This window comes from Penicillium hordei (genome assembly GCF_028827395.1).
Source record: "Penicillium hordei strain IBT 12815 chromosome Unknown utg000001l_segment0_segment0, whole genome shotgun sequence".
NCBI classification, from domain to species: domain Eukaryota; kingdom Fungi; phylum Ascomycota; class Eurotiomycetes; order Eurotiales; family Aspergillaceae; genus Penicillium; species Penicillium hordei.
In genome coordinates this window covers 4589631-4617523 of record NW_026623142.1, presented here as the reverse complement: position 1 = coordinate 4617523, position 27893 = coordinate 4589631, and the positions used below count along the sequence as shown (strand labels likewise).

The window sequence follows — 27893 nt, the reverse complement described above, 5'->3', positions numbered from 1 at the left end:
TTAGCCCTGGATTCAATCACGATGTGGTCCACGATCCTTCTCCCAAAACCAATGATAAAGGCTCTTCCACTCGGCTGCTTCCTCCTCAACATAATCACCGACCAGCTCAGCCGTCTCATTAAGTTCATCGGAAGCTGACGATGCAGGGACCTTCAGACCCGAAGAAGCATCAATACCATTATGCGTACTTCCAGCTGCATCAGCAGCGCCTGCGGAGTTTGATGTCATATCAACAGCGTTACCGCTAGAATTAGCGTTCAGCAGCCCCTCAGCGCCCTCCCTTGTTCTCTCCGCTAAATCCCGCGCTCCTTCACGCGCGATCTCTGTATACTCCTCTGCCTGTTCGCGGGCACGCTGGATAAGTTCTTCTGGCGAGGGATAGCGACGTCCCAGAAGCAGAAGGAGGTAGTAGGTCTTGACTATAGAAGCGTACACTGCGTCTTTTGCGAGCATTGTAAAGCCATGTGAGAAGAAGCCTTTAAGCACTTCGCCATGAAGGCCGGCGTACAGCCCTGGTATACCGTCTGTGCGGGCGATTGTGGCAACCGTGGAAAGTATTTCCGGGGTGAGAGAAGCGGGAATGGAGGCCCCAGTCTTATCTGTAGTCCCATACTTAGACTTAGAGTCCGAGCTTATTACCTGAGCCCTGGTTTTTGCGAGGGAGAAGGGATATGTGATTGACGAGGCGGCAACTTTGCTTAGAGCCGCTAAAAGGAATGTCAGCGATGGAGGGGGTTTGTCGCGCTTCGATCGTGGGAGGAGGGTCCGTTTGAGGAATTCATTGAGGAAGAACGTGAGAGATGGATTCAGGGTGAGTATCAGAGTGGCTGAGTATCCAGACCAAAAGCCTAGAATACCCTTCTCGTCGCGGATGCGAGCTGCGATGTCACTTGTTGACAAGTTTTTCGCATTTCCACTCTTGCGTGCCGCGGACGTCTGCTTGCGCGCGACGATATTCGACAGTGGCGTGGTGAATAGCTTGGCGAACGAGCCAGCTAAAACGCCAACGGCAAGTTCGTCGAGTATTGGAAGGGCAATATTTTTGCTCTTGGCGGCTCGCTCTACACCTACATGCGCGACTATCCTCTTCTGGCGGATGGCACTATACGCAAGAAAGAAAAGAAACGAATCTGCGACGGTCTTCCAGGTATCCTGCGCCAGACCGGGATAGAAGCCGGCGATGCCTTCTTGCGCATATATTTTGCGGGCAGCATCCACCACACTGGTATATCCTTCGTCTGAATTCTCGTCGTCATCTGATTTCTCGCTGGAGTCGCTGTCTTTCTGCTTCTGATTCTGGGTCTGTAGACGAGCGACGATGACATTGAGCGGGTAGACGACCACATTGGAGATGGCTGCGCCCACTGCACCAGCAGTTGCATTCCCTAAAGCTGGGAGGGTTGGGCCACGGAGGGCGGCAGATTTCCAGTCGCGCGGGTCGTGGGCTTCGTAGCGGTAGGAGGGGTGGTAGACGTCCTCGATTGTGGGGACATGTTAGCATGGTCCAGTGTATTGTGGTGATGCAGATGCGGATGTGTGAGAGAATAGGAGCGGGCTGGTCTTCAAGACATACCAGTTGAGACTCGTAGGATAGCTTGAATTCAGCCATGGCTCTGCTCGAGTTCGAAATTTGTGGGGAAATGGTGTTATGCTCCGGATCCGGCCCTCAACCTCTGGTATCCGTTCCAGGTAGGATGTTCATGAGTCGGATATTTCCAAGATGGGTTGAATGATGGTAATTACAGAAAGTGGAAAGATTCTCAATAAACTACGAACGTGATCTCCTTGGATAAGGCCGAGGTCCACTGCCTCCGGGCCATGTGGAGGGATTACGTCACGTAGATCACTTGGTCCGTGCACTTCAAGCTCCAAGACAGTCAATTTCTACATACATCGATCGATGTCCGCTGTACTCATACATACAAATGGAAAGGGAACCCTTCCCAACCTACTTCACCGCTTGATCCCTCATCACAATACATGTATCCACCTCTTCCTGGGGATAATCATTTCGGGCTCTGGTTGAAACATTCAGCGGAAATCGAAATGCGAGTCCGCTCGCTGAGTGAAAGGATGTGCCCACTGGATTTGGCCGTCAAACCCCCAGTCAATCTTCTTTTCCGGGCATGTTCGTTTTGTCTCGCCGGTAATCCAAGATCTGATGTAATCGGCGGAATTTTCAATCGTTGTTAACTTCACTCCAACCTGGTTTGTGGCCTTGGAGAGTGCCTCAAACACGAACACCCCTCTGTCCTCAAAAGGGGCCTCAATTATGATCTGTTTGAGGTGTTGCAATTGGCGTTGCGACAAAATGGGAAGTGTTCTGGTCCAGAGACCTTCACACAACTTATCACTCATGAGGATAAACTCGAGATCATCGTGAATTTGGAAGATGTGCAGCTCCTCAAGTGATTTGGGAAGCAGGTGGTGCACTGGCCTTGCACTGTTGTACACCCCGTCCTCGTCATATAGCGACCGGTAACGACCTCTAAACCTAGCCATTTTCTCTTCAGTCTGAACAAGATAGCCAGCGGATAGTCGTAGTCTCTTCAAATGAACAAGCCCCGAGAGGTCGAGAGGCTGAAGATACAAGTTCTCGTTTATCTTTCGGTCAGATCGATTGAATGATAGTTCAAGACAGGTGAGGGTCTTCGATGTGTATTGAAGCGCGTGGGTGAGCGCGGAGGCTTTCATGACCCAACCCATCCGCTTTGTCCACCCGCGTTCGTAGATGAAGGTTTGCAAGTTGCGGGTCTGGTTGAGAAGCCTTTCAAGGCTCTGAGCATCAAAGGTGCACTCACGAAGCTCGAGGTGAACCAGACGATCGGCATTGACAAATTCAGGTCTCAACCACCGTGCTGCGTTGGTCCATTTGGTGCCGAATATATGGGTCAATGTGGGAATTTGAAGAAGCACCATGAGCCAATCAATGTCAGCTAAGGGTAAGTTTCCATTGATTTCCGCTTTCAGGTGAGTGAGCTTGGATAGCATAGGTGTAGAAGAAGTTATAATGCCATTTCCATCGATGTGTATCGGGCGTGCGCTGGCGATACCCATCAAAACACGTTCAACCAGGTTCCAATCTGTCATTTGAGGATCGGTATACGGGTCCTCGTGCTCCATTGAGATCTCGAGACGTTGTAGGGAAGGCAGGTAACCCAGAAGAACGGCCAGTAACGCATCAGACCTGGGTACATCGGGCCCAAGTGCTGTGCGCAATAGCACCCTGAGGGCTGGATACAATGGTAAACTCATACCAGCAGCCATGATCATTTTGTGGTCTGGCGGATGGAGGGGTTGAAGACCAAGCTCTCTTCTCTCCGGTTGAGAGTGACTCTGTCTGTGAGCGTAGCAAAGGTCGTGCAGGTCAGTCAAATCGAGAGATTTCACAAGTCGCGCAATGGGGGGGTTCCGGAGGATCGTAAAAAGAAAGCGTTCGATCTGAATATTCGGTATAAAAGGATGAAAAGGTGAGAGTAATTGTTGAAGGAGAGTCAACTTACGGAACGACGATCTGCAGGAAATGCTAAACCGGGCCAAATTCGATAATTGGGGGGAGCCCCCAAAGATACATTGCTGTACAGTGCAGGCATCGCCATGTGATATAGCTGCCTGTTACAAGCAGCCACATGACTCAGTATCAAGGAGTCATTACCAAGCTTCTCAATGATAAGGAGCTTGATTTCTGCCGGAAGGGTTTGGAACTCCGTCTTCGGGGTAGGAGGGCGTGGATAAATGAGAGAAATAAAAGGCATGGGCAAAAAAGGAGCCATGTTTGTGAAATCCGATGTCTGACTCTAGGTGGTGGATGAAGAGAAAGGATGAAGAGAAAGGATGAAGTGGAAGGATGAAGGGGAAGGATGAAGGAGAAGAGAGAACACTCACAGCCTGTCTTATTCATGGACAATACCACATGCGCAGTCGCTGAGTCGCCCTGTCAATTTCTTACATCGTCAGAAGCTGACCAGTTGGTTTTGAGGACTTAGAAAATATAGAGCCCTACCTACATAGGTAAGAGACTCATTATCTAGACAAGGTACTCATTCGGCCTGGCCATGACACAAAACACTACAATTTGGAGTTGCTATGAGTACAGCTCCACTCAACTCTTTCAGAATATGTTTAAACAGACACTCAATTATGAGAAATTCACAAAGTAATTCGAAATGAGCATATCTAAATGCATGCTAGTGGCTTTTCTGCCAAGGCTCCTGGTTCGGTTTTCAGCCCTGCTGGGCTTCTATAATATCTCCAAGTAGAAAAAGGAGATACAGGAAGTATGAAGAAGTAGATCTTCTTGATATACGAAAACACAAAGAACAGTAAGTGAGGGCGATAGGAATGAAGAGGTGAAGGAGCAGTTTGCCTTGCCTGCACCTCATAATAGCGGGATTCCAAGGGTCATCCTAACCTACGTGGGATAAACTAATGGAGTTTAATCGTTTATTTACTCCGAATACAATGCTATTAGAAAGACGCAAAAGTGTTCGGTTGGTTGGATGAGTTGGATGAGTAGTTTGCCGAACATCTAAGCTTGATTGCTGATGATGCGACTGATTAGGTCACGGATGAACTAGATGACATGGAGAATGAATAGAGTGGAAAGAAAGGCAATCCTGGAGCCACTGGGCAAGAAGGCCAGTCTCAATCTCTCAATGACCTATACTAACCGGGGTTTCTAGAGTATCACAGTTCTAGTTCAGATTGCAAGTATAAACAAGAATGTGAAACATGGACGAGGAATACTGTCCAATTGGATATAATACATTAACAGATGGATAGACTACATGGGAGTAACCCCATAGCAAATCATTTATGAAGGTACTACCTCCTCTACGGCCTCTAGAGCTTCAAGAAGCTCGGGGATTAGTGATAGAAATGAGAATTGTGGAGCCAGAGGCATTCGCACTTCTTCGCATTCATTGCCCCTGGTACGATATACATGAACAGTGTTCATCAAAAGAACCGTATCTGTTTAGCCATAGTTCTGCTTGAAAAGTCATTGTACCAGCGAATATTTCAGACACAGGCACTACGCCTCCCAAACTCGCAAGTCAGAGGAGTTGGGGAAGAGGAATGCGCATATAGCCTGCGTATTGACTGGTTTTCTCTTGCTCATATTATCGACAACCGTCACCTCATATTCTGGCCTCACTTCCCTCTGTTGAATCTTCCTCCACTTGAAGAGGCACACCAAGAGGCTTTTGATGACGCATAACAGACTGCAAAGCTTCCTTCTCAATAACCAGACATCAGCGGAACCAGTTATCAAAATCAGTAGTACCCATAATAGAAGACATAACTATTATAGATAATAACATAAACAATGATTCCAATAAAGACAAGACCCGACCTCATTTTCACAAAGGCTTTGGAATTCTCTCGGGCTTGAGCGGTTGTAGCCCCATCAAAGCCAGTCTCGTCATCAAATACAAGACTACAATACCCGTCGCGTAAAACCCGATGGGATTGCCCGCGCTCGCGTCGACCGTGTTGTAAATCCCACGCAAGTGTAGCGAAGATATTTGATCGGATCGCATCAGTGGCAGCTTCCCAGTGAAGGTCGGACTCTGGGTTATAGACAGCACGATAGATGGTATATCCCCAAGGCCAACGATAAGGGATTTTAGATGGCAATAGTCCAGTGGCTTCACACCCGCCCCTTCTAAACCAAGACCGAGGTTCGGTTCGGAGCTGGCGGAGCCATTGGCGGTGTTCACGTTCCGTTTCATGGGGCGAGACATCGCCCGACTTGGATCACCATGGTGCGTGCCAGCTCTCGCGGTGATACCATCGGGAATCGGGACAGCGGCCAGCCTTTGTGCCTCGAGGGGTGCCATGAGGACGAAAATTAAGGGGCGTGTAATCGAGAAATCGTAAGAAACACAGGTTAATGACAAGGGCACACCAAAGGAACCAAAATTAGTACGCTAATCGTGAAGTAGGTTGGGAAGCTGTGACTAACTCTAGATCCTTAGTTACATGTATAATATTCCGGTCTTTTGGAATATCATAGGTCAAGTAGGCAACTCTCTGGTTTGTCCTCTGATTATGTGCTTAGGGTAGAATTTTCAAGTCTCGGTGATAACCTTGGAAGCTATGCTTTGTTCCACATTACGGTATTCGGCGCCAGGTCCCAAATCATACAGCAAGGCCGGTATATGTATCACAGGGTCTCACACAAAGAATGCCCTTTTTTTACCACCTTCATATACACCTAAAGGGACATCTAAACAGATATGACAAGGCCGCATAAGCGGCCAACTATTCTTGTATTATCTTGAATGAAGACTAGCATTTTATATAGTGGTGCGATAGTGATCAAGAATGACCTCGAGCAGCGTATGACGCCTTAGATGAAGCATCTTAGTCATGTTGATGTATGACTGTATATTGTTTCCAACGCCCCTCAAATGCCATACACGCACAACTAGTTGTTGATTATGGTTGGCAAGGATGAACTCATGTCTCGATGACTTTGGAAGCTACTGTTTTGCAAAATCTTGCTTCTATGTGTCTAAATGCCAGGCAAGAAGCAATGTGAACATTATATACTCCTATCAACAGCTGGTAATGCTTGAGAGAAAATGGGAATTTTATCACAATCTATGCTATCACAATCCTTTCCTTCACAGACATGGTAAGATTTTGCCAGCCTATTTTGTACCTATTTTGTACCAGATGAATATCAACCAATCAAGAAGTCCGAAAAGAAAAGAAAATGCATCAGCCGTAAGTTCATCGAGACGTTCCAATAACGCCAGCTCTCAGACTGAGCTTACTGGACCTTCCTCTCATTTTGAGGCTCGGCCGCCACAAAGGCACCGCGTAGCTCTTTCGCCGCCTCCCACAACACCCACAGAGGGATAAAGACCCAGAGGGTGTTGAAGAAGAACAAGTACAGCCAAAGGTAAACCGGATCCTCAGTAGCGAGCTGGGAGCTTCCCGTCAGCCACTCCGGTGCAAAGGTCATGAATCCACCATACAACTCGGCCGTAGCAAGCATAGTTGAAACCAGCCACAGCGTCGCCTTAACACCACCACGGGACTTGGCACTGATCTTCTCATTCGACGACCGGCACAGCAGATAGCAGATGTATACCGCAGTTGGCCCGCCGAGGAAGACGGTCAATAACTCCAGCGAGACGACAGTCAAGTCGGCGCCAGCCCAACGGCGGTCAGCCTTGGCGTATTCCTGCCACAGACGCGCGCTAGGTCCAGTTCCGTAGGCGGGGCCGTACATACGGGTTCGATCATTGAGGAAGAAGGGCTCCGCGCTGTGATTTTCAGCGATAGTGATGTAGCTGAAGAAGCATTCATAGAGCCAGGAGCCTTCGATGAAGATGTGGGTGAGCGCGTCATACGCGTGCCAGAAAAAGAGGACGCGATCGCGTGTCCTGTGGGCTGGGACAAGTGTCTTGCTCAATAGATACGCAATTGGCATCATGGAGAGCGAGAATACGATACAGAGGACTGTCGTCGCGTCCAAAGTGAAGGACGCGGTGGACTCCATGGTGGATTTGGTTATTTGGAGATCGGAGAGCAGGGTTATGAGGGGTGAGCTTGTAGATGTCTCGGCCTGGTGGAATCAACACTATTTAGGTGTGTTTCACGCTTCGTGGAATCAATTTGAGAGCTAGATGGGGTGTCTGATTGGAAAGAAAAAAAGAATCAGGAGCTGAGCTGTCGCGACGATCAAAAGTTGGTGCCTCAGGCATAAAGCGGGTCGCGGATGAGTGCAGTTTCTGTAAGTTCGGAGAGTAGTTATATCTTCATTTTCAGTGTTCATTTTCGGGATTTTTCCCTTTGTATCACTTGAATCAGGCAGTCTAATACCGTTGCTTACTGTATATTGCCATGTTCGATTTTTCTTGAGCCACCTTGATAGCAAAATCAGGGAATACATGGACGATTTATGTGCATTCGACTTCACGTCCTATCCAAGACGAAACCCCTAATATGGGAGAAAAACCCCCCAATAATTCTCTAGCCCCTCGGCTATTTGCATAGTTCCCGTCAAGCTTGTAGTCACCCGACGTCACTTTTTCTACGTTTCTTTGTTAGCCTGCAGCACACACAGCCTAGTGGCGCGTTGCGTTATCAAAGAAACATGCGTGTGGGAAAGGCCGTCTGCATTCTCTACCGATACCCATTCATACCATTAATTTAGTTTGGCCAATACATATGCAGAGAGTGAATGACTCACTTGAAAGAAGTACCTGTGGTTGGGTACATTGATCGAATAGTCGAATCAACCCCCAATCCCCGTGTTGGCTCCGAATGCTTGGCGGGTTATCCTTCGAGGCTGTCTCTTTCTTAGCTATTACTATAACGGATAAGCGGTCTTCTGCTTGTCTCCGGGAAACACTTTGTTATATTTTACTGCCCACCTCAGTTCAGCCCCGTTGAAAGGCATTCTGTTTACCTAGTTCTGTGGATCATGACTGTGAGGAAAGCTGCGCCCTGCAAGCTTCTTGTTCGTTTTCTCTCAAACTATTCAGTTTGGGTGACAGTGCATTTTGTTTTCAAAAATGCCTTCAAATCTAGGTGTTGTTGAGATTCCCGCGCTCGCCAAGGTGACAGGGGACCTATACAACCAATGCCAGATCATCGCGAAGCATGCTCCTACAGGATTCCAAAAGCTAGTGACTAAGCTGAGATTGTTACAAGGAACTTTGAACACCTTTGCCGACGATGTGAACTCCAACGCATCCTTCTTCGAAAAGATGGATAATGATCGCAAACAGACGTTCGAACGGACCCTCGGCACTTGTCTGGCGACCCTACAGCGATTGAAAGAGATCCTTGCCAGGTTAAAAGGGTTTGAAACTGGCTATGGCAAGGTGTTCTGGCAAAAGATCAAATGGGCGACACAACGAACTCAGATTGAAGATATCAGATCCAGGATCATGGTGCAAACTTGCAATCTAAGTCTATGTATAAGCTATATAGGAAAGTAAGTTTGTTTTGCTTGTCCCAAATTCGAGCTCACAGTCTAATCAATTTAGTGCCTTGCTTGCTCGCATAGAGAAAGCAATGGTTCTGGCGATGGAAGAGGGTGAACAGGTTGTTATCAGCACAGAGTCATCACCTGTTCGGGATACAGACTCTGTTGTCTCGCCGATAAGCCCGGCTCAGGGTGTGGTGGAGCTACCAGCTAACAATGAAGAAGAATGCGAAATCGATATAATCCAGGAAGTTCGCGCCAGAATAAGATGAAAGTGGGGATGCACACGGGGCAATATTTAGCGACACGTTCGGAGTTCTCAAATCTTACGCCTTTTAGGGCTTCATAAAGCTCTAGCCGGTTGCTGCGGAGACGGTCTCGCATGGTTGACAACTCATCAGACCTACAAATGATTAGAATAGTCCAAGTGATCCTCCAAGAAAGGGAATACGCACCAGTTTTGCTTCAACTGGGTGTCACCGATGATTGTAACAATGCGTGATCCGTGCAACGGCGAAGATGATATTTCCCATCGGATCAGACAACGCAATTGATCATAGACATTTGTAGCAGTAGTTTCGGATTTACAACCCACATGAAGGGCACCGTATCTCTCTCCGTATAGACCAAAGTTCTTAGAGAAATGTTGACAAACGGCCATTTCGAATCCCATTTCCGCAAAATGACGCACCGCATAAGCGACTTCTATCAGAGAATCTCCCGGACCTTGATAAGCAATATCAAACTATGGGAATACGTGAGCTTCTTTCATCGCATCCGCAAGAATGTTCCACTGAGATTGGGACAGGTCCATTCCCAGGGGATTGTAGCAGCAGGGCAGTAAAATAAAAATGCTACCTAGTGATGCTTACAAAACACGATTAAGGCGGGAAATTCACAGTAGCAGACTTGGGATCATAGTAGGGAAATATCACCACTTATAATCCTGCTAATGAGCAAAGTGGCTCATAATTTCCCCAAGTTTGAGACCTGATGTATACCTTGGGGCTTGATGGCGTTTCACATCTTACGAGGAACACGGCAGCGAGATGATTGGCACCCGTCCCCGATATGGTCTGGACAGACGCAACCTGCGAGCAGGAGATTGTGAGAAAGGGAAGCAAAACGATGGATGCGCTGGTACTGAGCTTTTCAAGTTCATCACATATTCATAGTACGTCTTATTTTTATACATCTTGATTAATTATCGGCTGACATGAAACATACTATTATATCGCTACAAGAACAATCTATAACATTGCCGCTGATGGGAACGCACCTAAGATTTTGACTTGAACAAACAATCGAGGTATTCCAATCTTTGCAATGGTCATCCCCACTGCTTTTTGCTTGTTAGCATATATGAGTACAAGCTCGGGCGCAAAGGTCGTATTCACTTATCTTACTTCTATGGTTTCCACTTTTGGTAAGATCTCGACCTCTTATAACACACGTCTCGTGCAAGAATTTCGAATGCTGATTTTTTGTTTCATTATAACTACCAGGCATGCTCACCTGTATTTCCATTCTGGTCACTCACATTTTCTTCTCTCGTGCGGTCAAATTGCAACAAGTACCGGCAAATTTATTCGCCTACCGGGCACCATTAAGAGAATGGGCATCCTTGGGTGGCTTGTTGACACTGTGTCTTTTGACACTTACGAAGGGATTTGGAGTTTTCTTAATCGATTTTGACTACAAGAACTTCACCTTGCAGTATATTGGGCTACCGGTTTATTTGATTTACCTATTTAGTTATAAACTTTATTACCGAACCGGACGCGTCAAGGCTTTCGAAGCAGATCTGGTGACTGGGGTGTCGATGGAGCCAATTGAGATAACCAGAGCCCGATAAAAGGCCGAGATGGAAGAGAGCATTGCGACAAAACCCGCATTCATTCGAGTGTGCAAAAAGTATCTAGCTCTGTGCTTCTAGTGAGACAGTTATATGTGAACAGATCATCCATGATATTCCTATTTAGAAATATACTGTTCGGAATACCGCAAGGCCTTATTTTAATAGCGTTTTGGTTGAGATAAATACATTTAAATTTAATTCCCTTGTGAAAAGTTGTATAATGTTCGACATTCTACGTGCATGTCAAGGTGTATATAGACTCCAGGGCTGATGGTAGACTCTAAATAGACAAGATACAATATATACCACGGATCTAAACACTTGCATGTAGGTAAGTATTAACGACTTTCCCAAAACTGCGCATCAATAGCAACCAACCGATTGAAGAGTTGATTCCGTGACCTCATACCAGTAAGATGGTAAGACTGGCCCAGCTCATCACCGCTAACAACCAGTCCATCTGCAGCCTCCTTGCTCCCAGCCGTCAGTTCAACGATCAATTTCCCCTTCCAGCCAAGTCCCTCCGTCTTCTTCAGCTCTTTGATTTCGGTGACAGGAATCTGGAACAGAACAGTTCCCTTCTTCCTACTTTCGATGCGTAAATCATCCAGCCCAGCGGACTGATATGTTGTGAAATACAAAATAGGAGGCTCCTTCGACGAGTCAATGACCGCTGCGCCTCTCTTGCGTTCGAACTTCGCATCAAACTTCAACGGCCCGAAAGGCGTTGCAGCGAAGTGTCCATTTTGCAGCATGCTAATCAGATTCTTAGTATGTGCTGATCCTGCAATAGCCATGGCTCGGTCGAAAGCAATATGACCCTTGATGGCCGTAGCAATTGTGCGTCGGAAGAACTTGAAGAGCTTGAACACGAATCTCTTCTTTGGCACCTTTGTTTCCGGGAGCGAGGTAGTGGAGTTCGTGGACTGGAGGTCCACAGATGATCCCTGCCTGCTGACGTCTATAGAGCTCGCTGCCTGTGACTTTTTGCGACGAATGGGCCATACCGGCTCGTTGTCATCGGATGATGGGGCGGGTGGTAGTGGCGAAGAATTAATCTCGCCGATTCGAAGCAGGGTCAATGTGAGTTGTGCGTTTGTGGGAACGCCAGCCAAAAGGGTCCTGTGCCTCGAGTCAGCAATGTAATAAAAGACTAAAAGGAAACAAGTGATATCATACTTCTGCATATCGAGATGATCTTTCCAGTTCGGCACTTTATCGTTCAGGAGATCAAGGGTGTAGGTGAAGATTGGGTTCCCGAAGAAGCCCAGTCCAAGTGCGAAACCAACGAGCTTGATGATCCAATAACTAGATATGAAAGGCACAATAACAGATACCAAGGTAAAGATGCTCGCAAGACGGAGTCTAGATGTAACCAAAAGGAACGGTGGTGTTGGAGAAAGAATGCTGTCATATCGTTAATATGTCCTCATATATCCTTGCAAAATAGACTCACTTGGCAAATTTCTCATATATATCAGTGATATCGCTCAGAATACGCATGACATTATCGGTCGCGTGTGACACCTTCTTCTTCATGGGCTTTTTGGTCTTGTCCTCAGGAGAATCACCGGTCGGGGTTCCAGCTGCAGCCTCGGCAGCTTCTAAGCTTTCAATGAGCGCAGGACTGTGAGGGGCATCCTCTGTGACTGTTTGACCATATCTGGCCGCTGCACTCTCCATAGCAACAGTAGCAAAGCTGTCAACCATATTCTTGGCTTCTTGTTCAGCGGCTTCACCCTTGTGGTTTTCTGGAGCGCCCGTGAGACTATCCTCGGATTGAACTTGTGCTCCCGGAGGACTGCTTCCATTTGAACCGTCTGTCTTTGCTAAACCTGGGAATAGTAATAGCCGAACAGGGGGGACCATTATCAAAGCCACGACAATGCCCAAAATGGTTGGAACCAAGATATCCACGACCCAAGCAACGAAGTAACCCTGTGAATGATTAATATATTATAAATTTCCCGGCTGGTCGTGATCCACATACCGCGCAGAATATTGTCGTTCTCGCTGGTTCCTTCCACGAGCGCAGGCGAGTGATATGGCGGAAAAACTCGGTCACTCCGACAACCACGGAGATATAAAACCTCTCTAAGGTCATGCGCAGCTTTTCAGGTGGAAACTGCTCATTTTCGGTGCGATTGAGATCCAAGTTGAGAGCAGCGGTATCATGAACCGCTTTCACATGGTAGATTTGCTGGTCACATGTCAGCGATGATTCTCAACACTAGAGACCATACTAACCTTATTAAATCGTCGGATCAACATCCATAAATCTTCATTGGACAGACCCTTAGCCAGAGTCTCCTCTACTACCTGCGACGATGCCTTCCATTGAGTGTTGGCGGGTCTCGGGCTCAGTGCATGGAGGGGACCAAGATCCTCTGGGGCCTGGGTGAGGTCATGGCTCTCATCATCCAAGTGTCCCGGCATTTGTGATCCATGGCTCATCTTTAACAGTTATTGGCGAAAATACACTGATGAGGGAGAAGCTTGGTATTGCTTACCATCTGGGCGGCGGACGTTGGCCTAGCGCGTACCCCATGTTCACAAAGCGTGGGGCTGACGTCATGGCTTGGCGATTCTTACAGTCGACCCCTGGTCCTAAATATGGAAGGCGGTATTCCCATACATAAGTGATATTCACCCAAGGGTAATAATCCTCCTCCTTCTATAAATTCATCTACAAAAACCGACAAAAGGACCATCGCAAAGTCTGTCAAAAGACTACCAAAAGACCCCTAGAAAGAGTACCAAAAAAGATCAAAAGACTACCAAAAAAAAAAAAGTGTCGTTATACATATTTAGCTAGTCACCCTAGTTAGTCACCCGCTATATGGCAGCCTTTCTCACTTTCTTTGTGTTCTACATCTCCAGCTTTATAGCTCTACCAAAATGATATCTTTTGAAGATGTTCTTCCTTCTACGACACCAAGATACAAGTACAACCATGGGGGAATCAACGAATGTGTTTCGGTTATGGGACAGGGATAAAATATGACGTAAAAGCAAGAATAAGTAACTAACTTTCCACGATCTATGATGAATGCATTCGTGTTTCTCATGAGGTTAATCTCCACCGCCCTTGAGTATGTACATTCAATTGGTCCATTCCCCGCATACCCCACCTATACTATACCTAAATAAGCATAACATCAAACTTATACCCCGGATACGTCGCCTTAGACTAAGCTCATGTTCCTATTCCTTGGATCATATGAGGTATGACCTACCTAAGGTAGCATTTCATGCATTCACAGGCTAGAGGACCCAGCTATAACTACTGAGATGTCTCAAGTGGGGTATGTGTATTTATATCGTGCTGGATCCATTCTTTGGGTCAAAAGCTCTTTGGTTCTTAGTCACAACCAACGATTGCCATGTCAAATTATGTGAACTGGTTGCTGTCAAACGGCCGACACCTACAGTCTCGCAATGAACCATCACAATTTAATCCGGCGACTTCGCCTCTCGGAGCGAATGTGATCGACCCATTACCTCCATTACTGCGAAAAGGGCTGATTGCAGTTTCATCCATCGCCTCCGTTTCGCTAGTGGCGATCTGTTCAGTACTATTTTTCCTTACTTATCGGTTCATTTTCTGGCGCAGATATTATCGAAGATATATCGGATACAATCAATATATCGTCCTTGTATACAACCTGGCAATTGCGGATTTATTACAAGGCTTGGGGTTCATTGTCAGTTTGCGGTGGATTGCCACCAACTCCCTCCATGCATCTGATGCCTCGTGCTTTTTGCAAGGCATTTGGCTACAGGCAGGAAATCCGATGAGTGGAGTGTTTGTGTTTGCCATTTCCGTATTTACCTTTTTACATGTCGTGCTGGACTTCCAGTTGGGCCATCGGAAATTTGTGGGTATGGTAGTCGGTCTATGGATGTTCGGCGTGTTGATGGTCGTCATTCCGATCGTGATCGTTGGTCGGTATGTCTGGTTCCCTTCAGTTGCATGGGTAAGTTCCCCATTCATTGACACATGTTTTTTGGTATTACATGGCTGATCTCTTTTCTCTTTCTCCTAGTGTTGGATAACAACTCGACACCCGGCATTGCGACTGTGGACACACTACTTCTGGATCTTCGCCGCACAATTTCTTACGCTTCTGCTCCATGCTATTATGTTCATTCACCTCCAGCGCAGAATTACCGACTGCGTTAGGCTAGGAGGCTTCAACACTGATAGTCTCTCTCGCTTAAAACGGGTCAACGGCTACATGGTGCTATACCCGGTCGTTTATATCACGCTGACGTTACCTCTCGCCATCGGACGGATGGCGTCTACAGCCGGTCATACCCCTAGTGCCACATACTTCTGCGTCGCGGGCTCGATGATGGCCTTGTCTGGTCTGTGCGATACAATATTGTATATTTTGACTCGGAAAAATTCGATCATGTTTCCAGAGAAGAGGCCAAGGGAAGCCAATAGATCCACCCAACCACCCTGGGCGGAAGGGAAAAGGTGTAGGATAATAAAAAGTTTGTGTCCAACTATGAGCAACTGGGGGCCCCTCTCTAGTTTCAGTATGGCTACTCATCGCAGCGACCTCACCAACGGGAGCATGTCAAATGGGGAGGTGGAACGTGCGGCAGTGGACCAAACACATGAAGAGATAGGACCTGGTGTAACATTTGAACCGACGCATCCAACGGGCCCGGAAAATTCATCTAATTATGAATGGAAAACTAGTTTGGAAGACGACAATATATCAACTTTGGAAAGAGGGTCCCCGCGAAACGGAGAGGCATAAGTTTTACCTCCTGTGGTCTTTGCTGTTCTCGTTACATGGTGACTCGCAAATGCACTCTAATATACATGATGTTCCTCTGCCACATGCACTGTAGAAACCGGCCATGGTAACATATCCAAGCCATCTTGTATCGCCAGTTTGGGGTCAATAATGGCTCATTTCCCTCGTCGATGGCCACATATTTCGAATAAATGATACGTGCGGGCTATCATCATGCGCGCACATTATCTGTCCACAGAATATCCATGAATTCCACGAAATTCTTCTCCGCTGCGATCGACCAGGGTGTCTGCCCATGCACATTGGTCTGGTGCACCAACTCCGGTGCTTTATCCACGAACACCGTCAATGTCCGTCGAACTTCAATCGACGCGAAGTGATCATTGGAGCAGTCAACATCAGCGAGATGATGCAACACGTTATTGCCCTCGTAATCTACTGCGGTCAAATCCGCTCCCCGTTCATAGAGGGTCATTGCACGCGTCGGGTCGCCCTCCTTCCAGCACGCCAGTCCAATTTGTCCACCTCGGAGTGGGTACGCTGAGAGTGTGCAGGCATACGAGTCGGTTCCAGTCGTACAGCTCGCCGCTGCCAGCAGCAGCGTTTTCCCTGTAGGATCGCGTCGTTCGAGGTCAAGGCGGGGCATATCTAGCCATGGTTGGATGATTCCTCCGCTAGCGAAAATCTCGTGAAGAACCACTTGGTTCGCGTGGCAAAGCAGGAAGGGATCTGCACCGCGTTCTAGTAGGAATCCAATCATCCTACAGACGTGGTCACGGCTATTGGCTTCGTTGAATGGTAACATTGAGATGTAAAGAAGAGGGCTCAGGATAAGCCCACGGTTTACCGGAACCTTTTTGAAGCGGTGGGTGTGCCAATGGGACTGCGCATCGGATAACACCGTCGTGTTGCAGTCCAGGTCCATTTCCAAGAGAGCGGAGACCACGTCTTTGTTAAAACTATATAATGCAACGAAGAGTTCCATAGGGTGGTCCTGAGAGGGATATGCTCCATATTCGATCAGCAATTCGAATAACTGGGTGTCATGTGCCGACATGGCCAGCGGGGTATAGCCACACGTCGCAGCGATATTGGGATCGGCGCCGCCCTCCAGCAAGATTCTGGTGATTTCGAGCTGGCGATGGCCTCCCATCTCTCCCCGTGAAACTGCATTGCATAATGGCGTCTTTCCCTGGTCATTTCGAGCGTTGGGGTCGGCCCCGTGTTCCAGGAGGTACCGAATGGCTCCTTCATACCACCAATGCGTACCTTGGGCCAGTTGATGAAGGATCGTGTCACCTGGCTTGTAATGTCGCTTCAGTGCCATGGTTGATTGGTAGTATACCTTGGGTTTATCGACCATGTCCGCTTCAAATCTGATGTTAACGTCTGCATTGAACTTCTCAACCATGACCTGGATGACATCCAAATTAGGAAGGTCTCGTTGACCAGCCGTCAAAAGATAGGGAGTCTGGTTCTCGCCCCGAAGATTGGTGTCGCTGCCGTTGATCCAGTTTCCGGTCATTGTGCTTCCAATCCGGCCAAAGAGCTCCGAAAATCCCCACCTCGCGAGCGACGCCATGACCGCTGGCATTGAGGATTTGTCCTCGATAATGGAAGCGTTCCTCTCCAGCGCATGTGCAACCTCCTCGTGGTGGCCGAGCAAGATCATTGGGAAGACATTATGTTCAGAAACATACACCTTGAATTGTTCCTGGAGGAGGGCTGGGAGATGCTGCGAGCGCAGCAGATAGAATTCAGTATTGAGAGGGCGGAAATTTCCCATCTCAAGGCTCATTTTTCGTGATAACCGGTCCAGTTCCACAGCCATTTCCTCGTTTCCCTCAGCAACCGCATTATACATGGGACCACCGCAAAATTCCTTTCTATATGTCAAGGCTCCATGAGACGCCAATGCTCGCACGATTCGTCCAATTCCGAGTGTCGAACTCTCAGATGTAATTTCTCCTTTCCACCCCAGACTTTTGATATTGTTACGAGTCTGTTTCATCTTTGATGCGGGCTGTGTCGGCCGTTTGTTGTCATCTGCCAAGATACCTGCCGCAGAGCGCGTGTTCATCATGTTTTCTTGATCGTCGGCCACCTGCCAGAGCTGGTCTTCGGCGATGGACTCGGCACATGCACCTAGAGCAGTACACTTGCGTTTGTCTTCGATGTTGACATCTGCTCCGTATGCGAGGAGGAGTTTCACCGTCTCCAGTCTTCCAGAACGGCAGGCCACATGCAACGGCGTTCTCCCATCTTCCGACTGCGCATTTAGCATTGGAGCTAGCTCCTTGGCTTCGTAGTGGGCCAAGATTAGCCCAACACAGTTACTTTGGCGCGCGGTTGACGCAATATGCAACATATTGCGGCCATCCTTTGTGGAAACTGTAGAATCAGCCCCACGAGCAAGTAATTTACCGACCAGGTGCTCCGAAACCGTGGCAGCAAGGTGGATAGGTCGAATGCCCTGATGATCACTCATGTTTAGAGCGACACCAAGGCCCGCATCTAGGAGTAGATCGAGAGCACACTTGCCCCCCTCTGCGGTCGCTGCGAACAAATGATCTGAGGACTGGCTGCATAGCATATGCAGAGGTGTCCAACCTCGGAAATTGGGAATGGTCGGGGAGATTCCCGTTTTGATGAGTTGAATTATGGCTGAAAGAACCGTATCTTGGCCTATAGTAGCAAAATTGGCTGCGAGATGATGCAAAAACGTGTCTCCTTTGTAGTTTACCATTTTTGGATCTGCTCCAAGGGAAAGTAAAAAGTCCAAGTACTCGGACTTGAAACAGAACGGTTCGATCAGATACGATAGTACCCCATTGCCTTTATAATCCTGCGCGTTGATGTTGGCTCCGCGGCTGATGAGATAGGGAAGGAGCTCGCGACAATTCCACTGCGGGCGGCGCATGGTATTGGTGAGAAGCGTACAACCACGATTATCTCTAGCCTCTAGATCTGCACCGACTGCGCAGAGAATGTCCAATATATCCTGGATATCTTGTTGGGAGCCGTCGACCATGTGAATTGGCTGTTGCCCTTCATGGTTCCTCTGGTTCGGGTCGATTCCAAGCTTCAGTAGTTCCAATATAGTTTTGCTCCCGGGACGATGTCTCGCGGCGGCGGTATGAAGAAGTGTGTTGCCATTGCCGTCAGTGATCATCCAATCCTTCACAAAGGGCTTGAACAACGACAGATCGCCCAGCTGACATTTAGACGCATATGCATGCAGCGGGGTATCACCATCTTCACCTCGAACAATGTCCAGGCGAGCTCCCTTTGCCATAAGGCCTTTGAACCACTCTGGGTGGTCTAGGGGGTGGTGGAGGAAATGCGCAGATGTCCCTCCCCGGTCCTCTGCGATGTTCGGATCCGCACCGTGTTGCAAGAGAAATGGAACCAGGGCGATCTCATTGTGTACGGAGAGCAGCAGTGCAGTATTTCCGTGAGCATCCTGTGCATTGACGTCGCACCCAGCATCCAGCAGTAACTGCATCAGCGCTTCATAGCGGGGCAGGTCTTCCAACTTTTCGCAGAGACGCAAGCTGTCCGCCACTCCGTGAAGGGGTGTAAAGGCTGGGGGCTTGTCTCCGGACCGCTTGTTCTTGGATCTGATCGTGGCATCGGCCCCATGCTGAAGCAGGAGTCTGACTATGGCCAAGTCGATTTTTTTCGCGGCCAAGAATAAAACCGTGTCTCCCTCCACCACTGCGTTGGCATCACATCGCCCGGTCTCAAGCAAAGCCTGCGCGCTGTTTATCTTACCACATTGGCAAGATCGACATAAAGCGGCAGTCAGATCGACAGGGTCCGCAGTGACGGCCAATTGGCGCACTTGGTCCACATCTTCCGCATCAACTGCCGCATGGAGCGGAGAAAGGGGCTCTTCCGGCTCGGGGGATCCATCACTGCCCTCGAATAATTCAGGCATTGTCCTACGGAGAGAAGACAGGAACCCCATGGTTGTCTTTTTTGTTTCTTTTGGGGGCAAATGTTGGACTAGAGACCTAAAGTGGCAGACATTATATTTTAAATAAACGTCGCACAATTAGTCCCTTAGTCTCCTAGGCTCTAGGCTCCCGTGGCAGAAGTTGAACCAAATTACCGAGCCTCACCATGAGTCTCTCACACTATTTCACATCGCGCATGTCTGCCTGAATAAATTTAATTCGAGAGTGATCTGAGGCATTTTTCCCCCTTTAATGTTGGAAACATTGTTATTCCTTCCCGACGAGGGCATGGGTGTCCACCTGGGCAGAGCCTCAATCATAAGTCCGCATTGTGGTCAGCCCTAACAATAAGTTGCGTCAGAAACTTCCCACATTTCATACTTATTTAACTAGTTATTTATTTTGTAAAATAAAAAATGATACAGTTCTGGACCAAAAAGAAAAAGAGGAACAAAAAAGAAATCTCTCCCTCGGGGAATCGAACCCCGGTCTCCCGCGCTTATCGGTATTAATGACAAGCGGAAATCATCACCACTAGACCAAGGAAGATGCGATGGTTGAGTTACTGCTCGACCACTTGGCTGGTTGATGGTAATACTTGGTCAACTAAATTATATAAACCAATCATTATTAACTAAAATATTTCTGCCTTCGTCTCTTGACGCTCGTAATAACCGTGCCAAGCCCACCAATACCTACCCGGCATTGGTGGGCTTCATAAGATTACAAATTTTCACAAGATTACAATTTTTCCCCTTCCAATCAATTTCCTACCTAATTTGTACCACCCCACGATGTCAAAAGCAATTGAAAACATCGAGATTCAAATCCTAAATGCTATCGAAGCCTACCATCAGAGTGATAAGCCTAACATTGCTAAGTTAGCGCGAGAATTTGGGGTTCCGTACGGTCGGCTACGCTGCCGTCTCCATGGGCGCAAGCCTAATTCCGCCGTTGGTAGCCAAAGAAAGGCATTAAATCCAATGTAAGAGCGAGCATTAAAATCCTGGATAGCCTCTCTACATAATGCATATACCTCTCCTACCCCAGAGATCGTGGAGCGTGCCGCCAATCACCTCCTAAAAGATCGGGTGGTTAGCGAAAGCTGGGTATACCGCTTTATAAAAACACTACCCCCAGAGATGAACTATACCAACCTAAAACCTACCGAAAAATCGAGAGATAATAGCGAGAATTTCGGAGCTTTATTCCTTTGGTTTAATAACCTTTCTACGGTTATGAAGAAGCATCAATTCCTACCAAACGAGATCTTTAATTGGGATGAAACCGGCTTCCAAATCGGCCAAGGCAAGCGCCAAAAGGTTATTACATCTAGTACTAGATGTAGTAATCCTACCGGTGGCCAAGTAGAATCGATTACCGGTATTGAATGTATCGCTGCCGATGGTTGGGTTATGCTACCTTAGTTTCTACCAAAGGGTAGTCTACATATGGTAGAGTGGTATGAGAATATTCAAACCCCCGATTTTCGAATCAAGCCTACCCCCAATGGTTGGATTGACGATGAAACTGCACTTCAATAGCTCTATTCCTTTCATGAAGCTTCGAAAGAAAGGGTTAAAAAGGGTAGGCCAAGGCTTCTTTTAATGGATAACCATGGCTCCTATACAACCATTGAATTTATCACTTTTTGCGAGGAACATTTCATTATTCCTTTCTACTTTCTACCCCATACTACGCACCTTTGTCAACCGCTAGATGGCCAAGCATTTCAATGCTTAAAACACTACTTCCGTAAGGAAAATAGTGAGGTTGTTATGTGGGGTGGAAGTGCAAGCAAAAAACGGGATTTTTTCCGGATAATCCAGGGGGTTAGAGAGCAAGCATTAACCCAAAGAACCATTCGATCTTCTTTTAAATCTAGGGGTATATACCCTCTAGATCCAGAGGTTGTTCTTAGTCCTTTACGGCAAAGGGATCTTGATACTCAAGGGTCCCCTATTAGGATCTTTACCCCGTCACCCCCACCAGATATCCCAAGCTCGATCACCAATTCGCCGCCAGATACAATTGAGCGGGTTAATAGGCTTAATACTAAGCTTATTAATGACATTGAGCAAATGGAGTATCAATCTCAAAGAGTGAAAAGGCATATACAGCGGAGTATGGATGCAAATGCGCTTTTAGTCCAAGAGCTTGATTTAGTAAGGGCCGCTCTAAAGAAGTCCTAGGCACATAAATCAGCTGCAACTACCATAAGAAATGGGAAATCGATTCTTGGATCAAGGGGCTCAGTGCTATCCCCTCTCTCGGCAAATAGAAAGATAGTAAAAAGGCTAGATGCTGATTCCAAGAAGTTGCAACGGCTACAGGCTAGGCATGCCAAGGATTTGGAAGCAGAGCAGCAGGCCCAGGCGGCGAGGGATTTATTAGAAAGTAAGCATGAAGCTTCAATGGCGGCAAGAGATAGTATAGATGGAAATTGGTATATAGATAGTCATGGTGGTTACTTGTAAATAGTGGTTTAATGCATTATTAGTTGAAGAAATTGTAATCTTGTGAAAATTTGTAATCTTATGAAGCCCACCAATGCCGGGTAGGTATTGGTGGGCTTGGCACGGTTATGTGCTGTTTCTTTGGTATCATTTACAACCTTTTGACTGTATCTCAGTCTATATAATCTACAAAATTGATAGGTTTCTATCTTTCTTATAGTAATTATAGGTCCATAGGTCTACGTTTTCTTTCCCCCACCTTTTTTTCCTTGATATATATCCTGCTGGCTCCAGGTTGGTGAGTTGATTCTTGAGTATGGAATGGTCAAGACATTAACCTCGCTATAGGAGTATTGCCCGATTGCATTGCATAGTCCCTAGGTGAATAGCCCTGATCATCAATAGAAAAGAGATCCACACCCTCAATGGCACGTATCAGGTTAACAATATGCAAATGGCCTTTCAGGGCAGCCAAGTGTAATGGTGTGCGTCCTTCGTGATCCAGTCTGTGGACCAAGTTTGCATCAAGTTTAAGAAGAGAACTGGCCATGGAAGCATCGCCTTTCTCAGCGGCGTAATGAAACGGCGTATAAATACATTTAGCTTCTCCCCCTAACTTGGACAAATCCCCAGTGTCAATGCTCGAGTTGGTGGCTGTGCCACTGAGCACATGTTGAACCATCAGCTTTGCTGCTTCGTCGTGCCCAGAGAAAAGAGCCGTCTGTAAAGGAGTTTGGTTCTGACCGCCGGTGACATACACGAGAGACGCATTGGAATGAAGCAGCAGTAACTTCACCATTTCCAGATTGTTAAGCTCAGTTGCAATATGGAGCGCTGTCAAGCCGTCTTGGTTAATCGAATCGACATCCAACATCCCGGACTCAACCAAAGACTTCACAATTCTCCGATCCCCTATCTTAACAGCTTGTTGTAGTGAATCATAGCCAAGTTGGATCTCGTAATCCATAAGTCGTGGTATCTTCGAATAGGCGAGCAACTCATTAACAATCGAATATTGCCCCCCGCTCACGGCCGCATGGATGGCTCTCCATATTCGACGCTTCAGAACGAGTTGCACCCGCCTGTCGTGGAGAATCATTCCGATCAATGTGTCATTTCCATTACGTGCTGCCACTAGTAGTACTTCACTGATCACATCAAAGTTGAAGTTACTAGTGATTTCAAGATGATGGCGCAACGATTCGATAACCAAGTCGGTCATTGTGGGATGCCGGGGATAGTGACTAAGGAAAGCGTTTACAATAGACACATGGCCCCTTCTAATTGCCAGATCAAGGGCCGTATTCTTCTCAAGGTCTGTGGAGGATATATCGGTAGACCCCCAAGTAAACAGGAACCGAGCGGTGGCTTCAGCTCCATGCCAAGTAGCCACGTGTAATGCTGTTTGTCCGTGGTGATTCATCTTCTTGTTCACATCTAGCCTTGGCTTTGAGCTGATGATATATCGAACAGCAAACAGATTACCCGTTTCTGCGGCTCGGAAGAGCAGGAACGATGCTTCATCATCCGTCATCGTGACAGGGTCTAGGGCTTTCCGCTCGCACAGCCTTTCAAAAAGGCTACTGCTCTTGGGACCCAGTGGTAAAGACCGTGAGATGTGAGACTGCCAGCATAGCATCGCATAATCACGAAAGAAAAAGTGATCTCTTGAACGGAAGCGCGCGGCTCTTGCTGCCGCGAGTGTTTTCCCCATGTTGAAGTTGGAGTCATTTCGTGACCGAAGAAGCTTCAATGCAAGACCACTCATATAGTCCAATGAGTAGCGTGTAGACCGAACTATGCCATTCATCGTTTCATCCGTTTTGATCTCAGGAATGATAGCCTTTGACAGCTGACGATCATAGTCGGAATAGCTCAAATAAGTCACAATGATATCCGACATCCTTGCATGGGCGTCAACAATTGTGATTGGCCCACTAGCTGGGTCTTTGAACTCCAAGAGAAGGTACTGCTTGACGCTGTGGTGGACGAGACGTAGAGTCAACTCCTCTTCATCGATAATAACAAGGCTTCCACAGCATGCCAGGGTGCTATGGATGTTATTGAGAAGCCGCGCTGGATTCCATTTAGTGTCACCTGGAGCTACACTCAGCGCCTCGCGCAGTTCTTCCAGTGTAAGTGGACGCTGAGCCACAGTCACTAGCTCCAGGATAGACTTCTGATATGAATGGCCAAGTCTCTGTGATCTCTGTAAGATGCGCCCGAATGTTTCGGAAAGGCCTTTCGGGAGGTCCTTGAGAGCTCGAGAAATTGCCTCGTCGGTCTCCATGGCACAGAGGGACTCAATTTGAAGAGCTACCCAGAGAAACATGCCATCTGAGAATTTGGTAAGGGTCTCCTGTATTTCAAGCAATAGGGATATATCTCCAACAATAAGCCTCTTGGATTCGATGCATCTCTGTAATTCCTGTGAAATGAAGAGTTCGATATCGGATGTGTTTTCGGGTATCGAAGTTATCGTAACAGTAGAAAGCTGTTCCGAGCCGATCTTTAGCGGGTCGTTTGCGTCTTCCCGAAGCGAAACGCAAAGTGAAACTACAAACATCCTTTGAAGTGTGTGAAGGTGTCGAATCAGCAATTCTCGTTCTTCCCGGCCTAGTTCATCAATTCCATCAATTACGATAAACACCTTATATCCTTGCGGGAAAGCGGATTGGAGGAGAGCAAAGACTTTCTCGGGGGGACCCATATTGTTTACTCGCCCGAGTAGCTCAGCCGGCTCTGTCAGATCTGAAACTCGTTCAAGAAGTTGCCGCGCAATCGAACCGAGCACAGTTTGTGCTTTTAAACTCTCCGAAACATCATGTCGGGAAAAGAAGAAGGCCACCGGTATAACCTCATCTTGCACCTGCAGATGCAAGTTTTCCACTATATTGGCAAGCAATACAGACTTGCCGGCCCCAAGCTTGCCCGTATAAACCAGTGAGTTCGACGTTGTCGTACTTTTCCACCTTTGATAGTGTGGGCATTGGCGAAAAATATTTGTGTTTCCAGCCTTTCGAATCTGCTTCCACACCACCATGTGGTCAAAGTTGGTACATATATCGAGAACTCGTTGCCTAGCCTGGACCTTTTGCTGGTTTGAGGTTATCCCAAAGAATTTGGATGAAACATCACGTAACTTGGAGTTCATATTAGCTTCTTTCTCAATCCTAGCTGCCATAAGAAGGCCAACTTCCTCCTTGATCGTACTCCCCCAGGACTCAAGATCGGACTGATATTGAGTTAAGTTTGAATCGGATAATGATGAAGCAAACTTCTTCAAATTTGACTTGCGCGTGAACTGCAATATTTCGTGACAGAGATGAACGACCACAATAAAGTATTCACAAAGTGATGATTGTAAATCCCTGGAACGAGGATAAAGCAGAGCCATGCTTTCGAAGCGAGGGGCTGATCGGCCAACCTTCATAAATAGCACGGACAGCTTCTCAAGACACGAGGAGAATTTTGTCAGAAGCTAGTGATCAGGCAGTCAGCAAAATGATGGAGTGTATTTAGATTCCTATTCATCCTTTGGCCCCCCCCTAGAAAATCCGAGCTTCATTTAATGCGAGCGATGAAACACCTACCTCCAACGATGTTCGAACTATCGTCCAAATTCCGCACGCGATCAGGTTTTGTGATCCTCCCACAACTACATCACCAAGAGCAGCAAATTTCTGAACTGCCTGCAGGAGATTCATAAGCCTGGGCCCAAGACAGCGGCCATTTCGTCCAGAAACGCGATCGATCTCCGCAGCAAGACGCATGACATCTTGAGTATTTGGGGACGATTGTATTGTCTTGGCTTTATTGGTGCGAAAAGCCGCTTTCTGTTCTCCAGACAGATCGGCTTCAAACTCCGAAACAGCCTGAGCCAGGCGGATCTCGGGCTTTAGGCGCGCGGCGGCCGTGAGGGCTTGGGACATGAGGACTCTTAATCCACCAATATGTTAGTGAGTGTTGGCAAGACACGGATGACTTGACAAATTTAAATAACATCCCAGCAGAGGGGTGAGAGACCTGTGGAGGGTAGGTAGAGAGGGGTGGCCAGGCGGGGCTATCGACCAAGGATCGACTGTCCAATGGCAGTTGCAAAACATCCCTGCTAGTGCTGGACCCCGTGATTTGAATGGGGATTCTAGGCTCTATGACCATAAAATCCAGTGAAAGTAGAAAACATCCAGACCACCATCGTAAACATAATGAAACTCATCATTTACCTGGGCTAGGGCCAGGACCGGCCCCGTGACTTTGCGGGGTAAAAAACTGTTCCTGCGGGGGTAGCATGAGACTTTATATTCTGCATTATAGTAAAACCCGGTTATAACGAATTCTAAATAGGAAGAATAGTGAATTAAGGTTCGTAGTAAGGAGGGAATTTCGTTATACTATAGCAGATTAATTGGTGCACTATTAGTAGTTTTGGTTTGTACTTATGTTCTGCAAGATGCAACACTTCATGGTATATAAATTTCATTTGATAAAAGATCAATAAAAGATCGCGACTGAGTCTGCTCTATTAATAATTGAACTGACCGTATAATGCGAGAGAATAAAATCGTGCGAATAGTGAGATATCAAATCTAACACAGTTCATGACCCAATAGGAATAATGAAATATTCAAGACCCGAGAGAACACAAGCAGCGACCGGTACAAGTCAAGTAACGAGCGGCCACACGGAATGAGGGCAGAGATTGAGCTGAAAACGAAGTAGGGTCACAGACGATTCACTAATGCGTACATGAGGACGCGGTGGCTGACGCCTGAGCACAGTCACGCCCCTACAGGGCGGACCACACTTGGTTTCAGGATTTTGAAGCAAAAAAGCTTCCAAATCATGGCGGGTCAGGTATTGATTCCGCCGAACGGTCGGGGTGGGTGTCATCAGAAGATGGATGTAAACCAAGGGGGTAAACAAGACAGAGTATATCCGACAGGGGGTCCACATGTTGGACTTATTTGATATGGCAGAGCAGGAGCATTCATTCAGCTCTCCTTATCCTGGCTGCGGAGCTTATCGAGGCTCTCGCGAACAGTCTCGCGAACACTGAAGCCACCGAATAGCCAGTCGTTGGAGTGACGACCGTAGTGGTTGACAGTTCCACTGTAGCGTTTATAGTCGCCGCTGTTCTTGCGGGTGGGGGTAGATGCGCGCTTAGGGCTGTCCACCTTTGGCGAACCCATGCTGGCAGACATCTGGATGGGGCTGGTTGATGTGTAGTCTTGGTCCGGGAAGTATGAAGTTACGTGATTGCTCTGCGGGATGTCTCGAGGCTGTGACATTTTGTCTTGCTGGCCCCTGGGGATATCAATTGGTGCAGGAGACTTGGATCGGAAGAGATTGGAGATAGGCTTCGACAATCTGGAGCGCTTCTTCTCTTGAGAGAACTGGCTAGTGTGAGAGGAGGAGGAGGTTGAGGTAGCTGATGTTTGGGAGAGCGATCTCTTGGGGTAGATGTTGGATTGAGTGTGCATCACTTGGAATATGAAGTAGAGGATGAGAAATAGAAATCAAACAGCCTCCGGGGAAGGTTTATTTATATTCGAGACAATCAAGTAATTTGTTGGGGGGGGGGGGGGGTCCCATAGGGCAACCAACCAAAATGGAGCACAAAGTACAACATTGTCGCTATGATGTCGTCAAACACGGTCAAAGGAACGCCCTCGGGAGAGACGCAACCAATTAGCTTCATAGCGAATGACTTAGCAACGGACCCGTTCAAATTACAACCAATAAAAGTTGAAAGGAGGAAGTTGGGAGATCCACTGGTAAGGTTTAGTGTGAATTTTTGTTGTCGGTGAGATTGGGAGATTCCGAGGGACAAAGTGCCCTATCGCCCGTCCACCAGCCAATCAACAATTGTTTCTGCCTTGGAGCCTCCTCTTCCCGCTC

At 47.4% G+C, this 27893-nt stretch overlaps 14 protein-coding genes across 14 annotated transcripts; 5 read left to right on the top strand and 9 right to left on the bottom strand.

The window, feature by feature from the left end:
• Positions 1–12: 12 nt before the first annotated feature.
• N7537_001762 (putative mitochondrial carrier protein) lies at positions 13–1609 on the bottom strand (the record flags this gene model as incomplete). The annotated part of the gene is made up of 2 exons (XM_056892820.1): positions 13–1476; positions 1574–1609. The coding sequence occupies 2 exons, from the start codon at positions 1607–1609 to the stop codon at positions 13–15; spliced, it is 1500 nt and encodes a 499-aa protein (XP_056757815.1).
• Positions 1610–2031: 422 nt separating this feature from the next.
• Positions 2032–3273, bottom strand: N7537_001761 (uncharacterized protein; the record flags this gene model as incomplete). The annotated part of the gene is made up of 1 exon (XM_056892819.1): positions 2032–3273. The coding sequence occupies one exon, from the start codon at positions 3271–3273 to the stop codon at positions 2032–2034; it is 1242 nt and encodes a 413-aa protein (XP_056757814.1).
• Positions 3274–5274: 2001 nt separating this feature from the next.
• Positions 5275–5840, bottom strand: N7537_001760 (uncharacterized protein; the record flags this gene model as incomplete). The annotated part of the gene is made up of 2 exons (XM_056892818.1): positions 5275–5570; positions 5657–5840. The coding sequence occupies 2 exons, from the start codon at positions 5838–5840 to the stop codon at positions 5275–5277; spliced, it is 480 nt and encodes a 159-aa protein (XP_056757813.1).
• Positions 5841–6778: 938 nt separating this feature from the next.
• N7537_001759 (EXPERA domain-containing protein) lies at positions 6779–7513 on the bottom strand (the record flags this gene model as incomplete). Its single annotated transcript, XM_056892817.1, has 1 exon — positions 6779–7513. The coding sequence occupies one exon, from the start codon at positions 7511–7513 to the stop codon at positions 6779–6781; it is 735 nt and encodes a 244-aa protein (XP_056757812.1).
• Positions 7514–8531: 1018 nt separating this feature from the next.
• Positions 8532–9219, top strand: N7537_001758 (uncharacterized protein; the record flags this gene model as incomplete). Its single annotated transcript, XM_056892816.1, has 2 exons — positions 8532–8956; positions 9009–9219. The coding sequence occupies 2 exons, from the start codon at positions 8532–8534 to the stop codon at positions 9217–9219; spliced, it is 636 nt and encodes a 211-aa protein (XP_056757811.1).
• A 58-nt stretch (positions 9220–9277) lies between these two features.
• Positions 9278–9761, bottom strand: N7537_001757 (uncharacterized protein; the record flags this gene model as incomplete). The annotated part of the gene is given in 3 exon segments (XM_056892815.1): positions 9278–9350; positions 9403–9692; positions 9705–9761. Coding segments are annotated over 3 exon segments (420 nt in total), but the record flags the coding sequence as incomplete, so codon positions are not given.
• Positions 9762–11143: 1382 nt separating this feature from the next.
• Positions 11144–13259, bottom strand: N7537_001756 (uncharacterized protein; the record flags this gene model as incomplete). The annotated part of the gene is made up of 5 exons (XM_056892814.1): positions 11144–11927; positions 11985–12212; positions 12262–12743; positions 12796–13005; positions 13053–13259. The coding sequence occupies 5 exons, from the start codon at positions 13257–13259 to the stop codon at positions 11144–11146; spliced, it is 1911 nt and encodes a 636-aa protein (XP_056757809.1).
• Positions 13260–14188: 929 nt separating this feature from the next.
• On the top strand, positions 14189–15255 carry N7537_001755 (uncharacterized protein; the record flags this gene model as incomplete). Its single annotated transcript, XM_056892813.1, has 3 exons — positions 14189–14782; positions 14852–15177; positions 15231–15255. The coding sequence occupies 3 exons, from the start codon at positions 14189–14191 to the stop codon at positions 15253–15255; spliced, it is 945 nt and encodes a 314-aa protein (XP_056757808.1).
• Positions 15256–15352: 97 nt separating this feature from the next.
• On the top strand, positions 15353–15577 carry N7537_001754 (uncharacterized protein; the record flags this gene model as incomplete). The annotated part of the gene is made up of 1 exon (XM_056892812.1): positions 15353–15577. One exon carries the CDS (start codon positions 15353–15355, stop codon positions 15575–15577), a length of 225 nt encoding a protein of 74 aa, XP_056757807.1.
• A 211-nt stretch (positions 15578–15788) lies between these two features.
• On the bottom strand, positions 15789–19517 carry N7537_001753 (uncharacterized protein; the record flags this gene model as incomplete). Its single annotated transcript, XM_056892811.1, has 1 exon — positions 15789–19517. One exon carries the CDS (start codon positions 19515–19517, stop codon positions 15789–15791), a length of 3729 nt encoding a protein of 1242 aa, XP_056757806.1.
• Positions 19518–19952: 435 nt separating this feature from the next.
• N7537_001752 (DNA-binding domain-containing protein) lies at positions 19953–21080 on the top strand (the record flags this gene model as incomplete). The annotated part of the gene is made up of 5 exons (XM_056892810.1): positions 19953–20041; positions 20075–20127; positions 20383–20493; positions 20527–20948; positions 20976–21080. The coding sequence occupies 5 exons, from the start codon at positions 19953–19955 to the stop codon at positions 21078–21080; spliced, it is 780 nt and encodes a 259-aa protein (XP_056757805.1).
• Positions 21081–21143: 63 nt separating this feature from the next.
• On the top strand, positions 21144–21980 carry N7537_001751 (uncharacterized protein; the record flags this gene model as incomplete). The annotated part of the gene is made up of 3 exons (XM_056892809.1): positions 21144–21316; positions 21584–21701; positions 21729–21980. Coding segments are annotated over 3 exons (543 nt in total), but the record flags the coding sequence as incomplete, so codon positions are not given.
• Positions 21981–22317: 337 nt separating this feature from the next.
• Positions 22318–25924, bottom strand: N7537_001750 (NACHT nucleoside triphosphatase; the record flags this gene model as incomplete). Its single annotated transcript, XM_056892808.1, has 2 exons — positions 22318–25473; positions 25586–25924. 2 exons carry the CDS (start codon positions 25922–25924, stop codon positions 22318–22320), a joined length of 3495 nt encoding a protein of 1164 aa, XP_056757803.1.
• A 1062-nt stretch (positions 25925–26986) lies between these two features.
• Positions 26987–27475, bottom strand: N7537_001749 (uncharacterized protein; the record flags this gene model as incomplete). The annotated part of the gene is made up of 1 exon (XM_056892807.1): positions 26987–27475. The coding sequence occupies one exon, from the start codon at positions 27473–27475 to the stop codon at positions 26987–26989; it is 489 nt and encodes a 162-aa protein (XP_056757802.1).
• Positions 27476–27893: the final 418 nt, after the last annotated feature.